The sequence below is a fragment of the Orycteropus afer genome, unplaced genomic scaffold (assembly GCF_000298275.1).
Source record: "Orycteropus afer afer isolate SDZICR_OR568_19922 unplaced genomic scaffold, OryAfe1.0 scaffold01229, whole genome shotgun sequence".
Taxonomy (NCBI): Eukaryota; Metazoa; Chordata; class Mammalia; order Tubulidentata; family Orycteropodidae; genus Orycteropus; species Orycteropus afer.
In genome coordinates, this window is record NW_006922816.1 from 112435 (window position 1) to 113120 (window position 686).

The 686-nt window shown below is 37.6% G+C and overlaps 1 protein-coding gene across 1 annotated transcript in view; it reads right to left on the bottom strand.

Moving 5' to 3' along the window:
* The window catches only part of RPGR (retinitis pigmentosa GTPase regulator), a 49512-nt gene that overhangs the window by 34975 nt on the left and 13851 nt on the right, over positions 1 to 686 (bottom strand). Inside the window, exon 4 of the mRNA XM_042783452.1 lies at positions 304 to 462. Within this exon, the coding sequence (XP_042639386.1) occupies positions 304 to 462 (159 nt within the window). The remainder of the gene's footprint in view (positions 1 to 303; positions 463 to 686) is intronic.

Genomic DNA, 686 nt, shown 5'->3' on the forward strand with positions numbered 1-686 from the left:
TGCAGTAATAGGCCTTGGGTTACTGCTGGTAATCCTGCCTTCCCCTTGTAGGGTTAGAGGAGGTCAGAACACGTGGCCTCCTTGCCGTTTTTGCAGTTTACATCTAACTCTAAAAATAAGCATATCATTGTAGTATAGCTCATGAATTAGAGCTTTATTTTTTTAATCTGTTCTAAATACACGTAACTAATGAAAGAACTAAATGGTAATGTTGGCTTTAATTCACTAAGAGTTGGTATACCCCAGTCTAAAGGAAAGTCATATATTCCATCTTCAAATGGAAAAGAAAAAAAAAAGTCTCACCAGTTAATGCAGCTGAAATGTTAGCTCCAGCAGAGAGCTGTTTGATCTTATGCTGGGATGTAAAAAAGCTTATTAGTTGAAAAGCGTGTCTCTCTTCAGTGTCACCAAGTCCCAGCTGCCCTTCATTATTTCCTCCAGTTGCATATACACTGCCTCTTTCTGCTCAAAGAAAAGAAAACATCAGTAGACTACAGTCACTCTCCTTATGACATAGGTCAGTGTATTAACAGGTATTTCCTCTGTTAATAGTAAGGAAAGTTGAAAGCTGTCATTATCCTATTTTTTGGTGAATAACTTCATCTCATTGTCAAAAACAACCCTAACTAATACTTGTTGGATAGAGACTGGTGAAACACCCAAGACTATGATCCTGGTTATCCTTT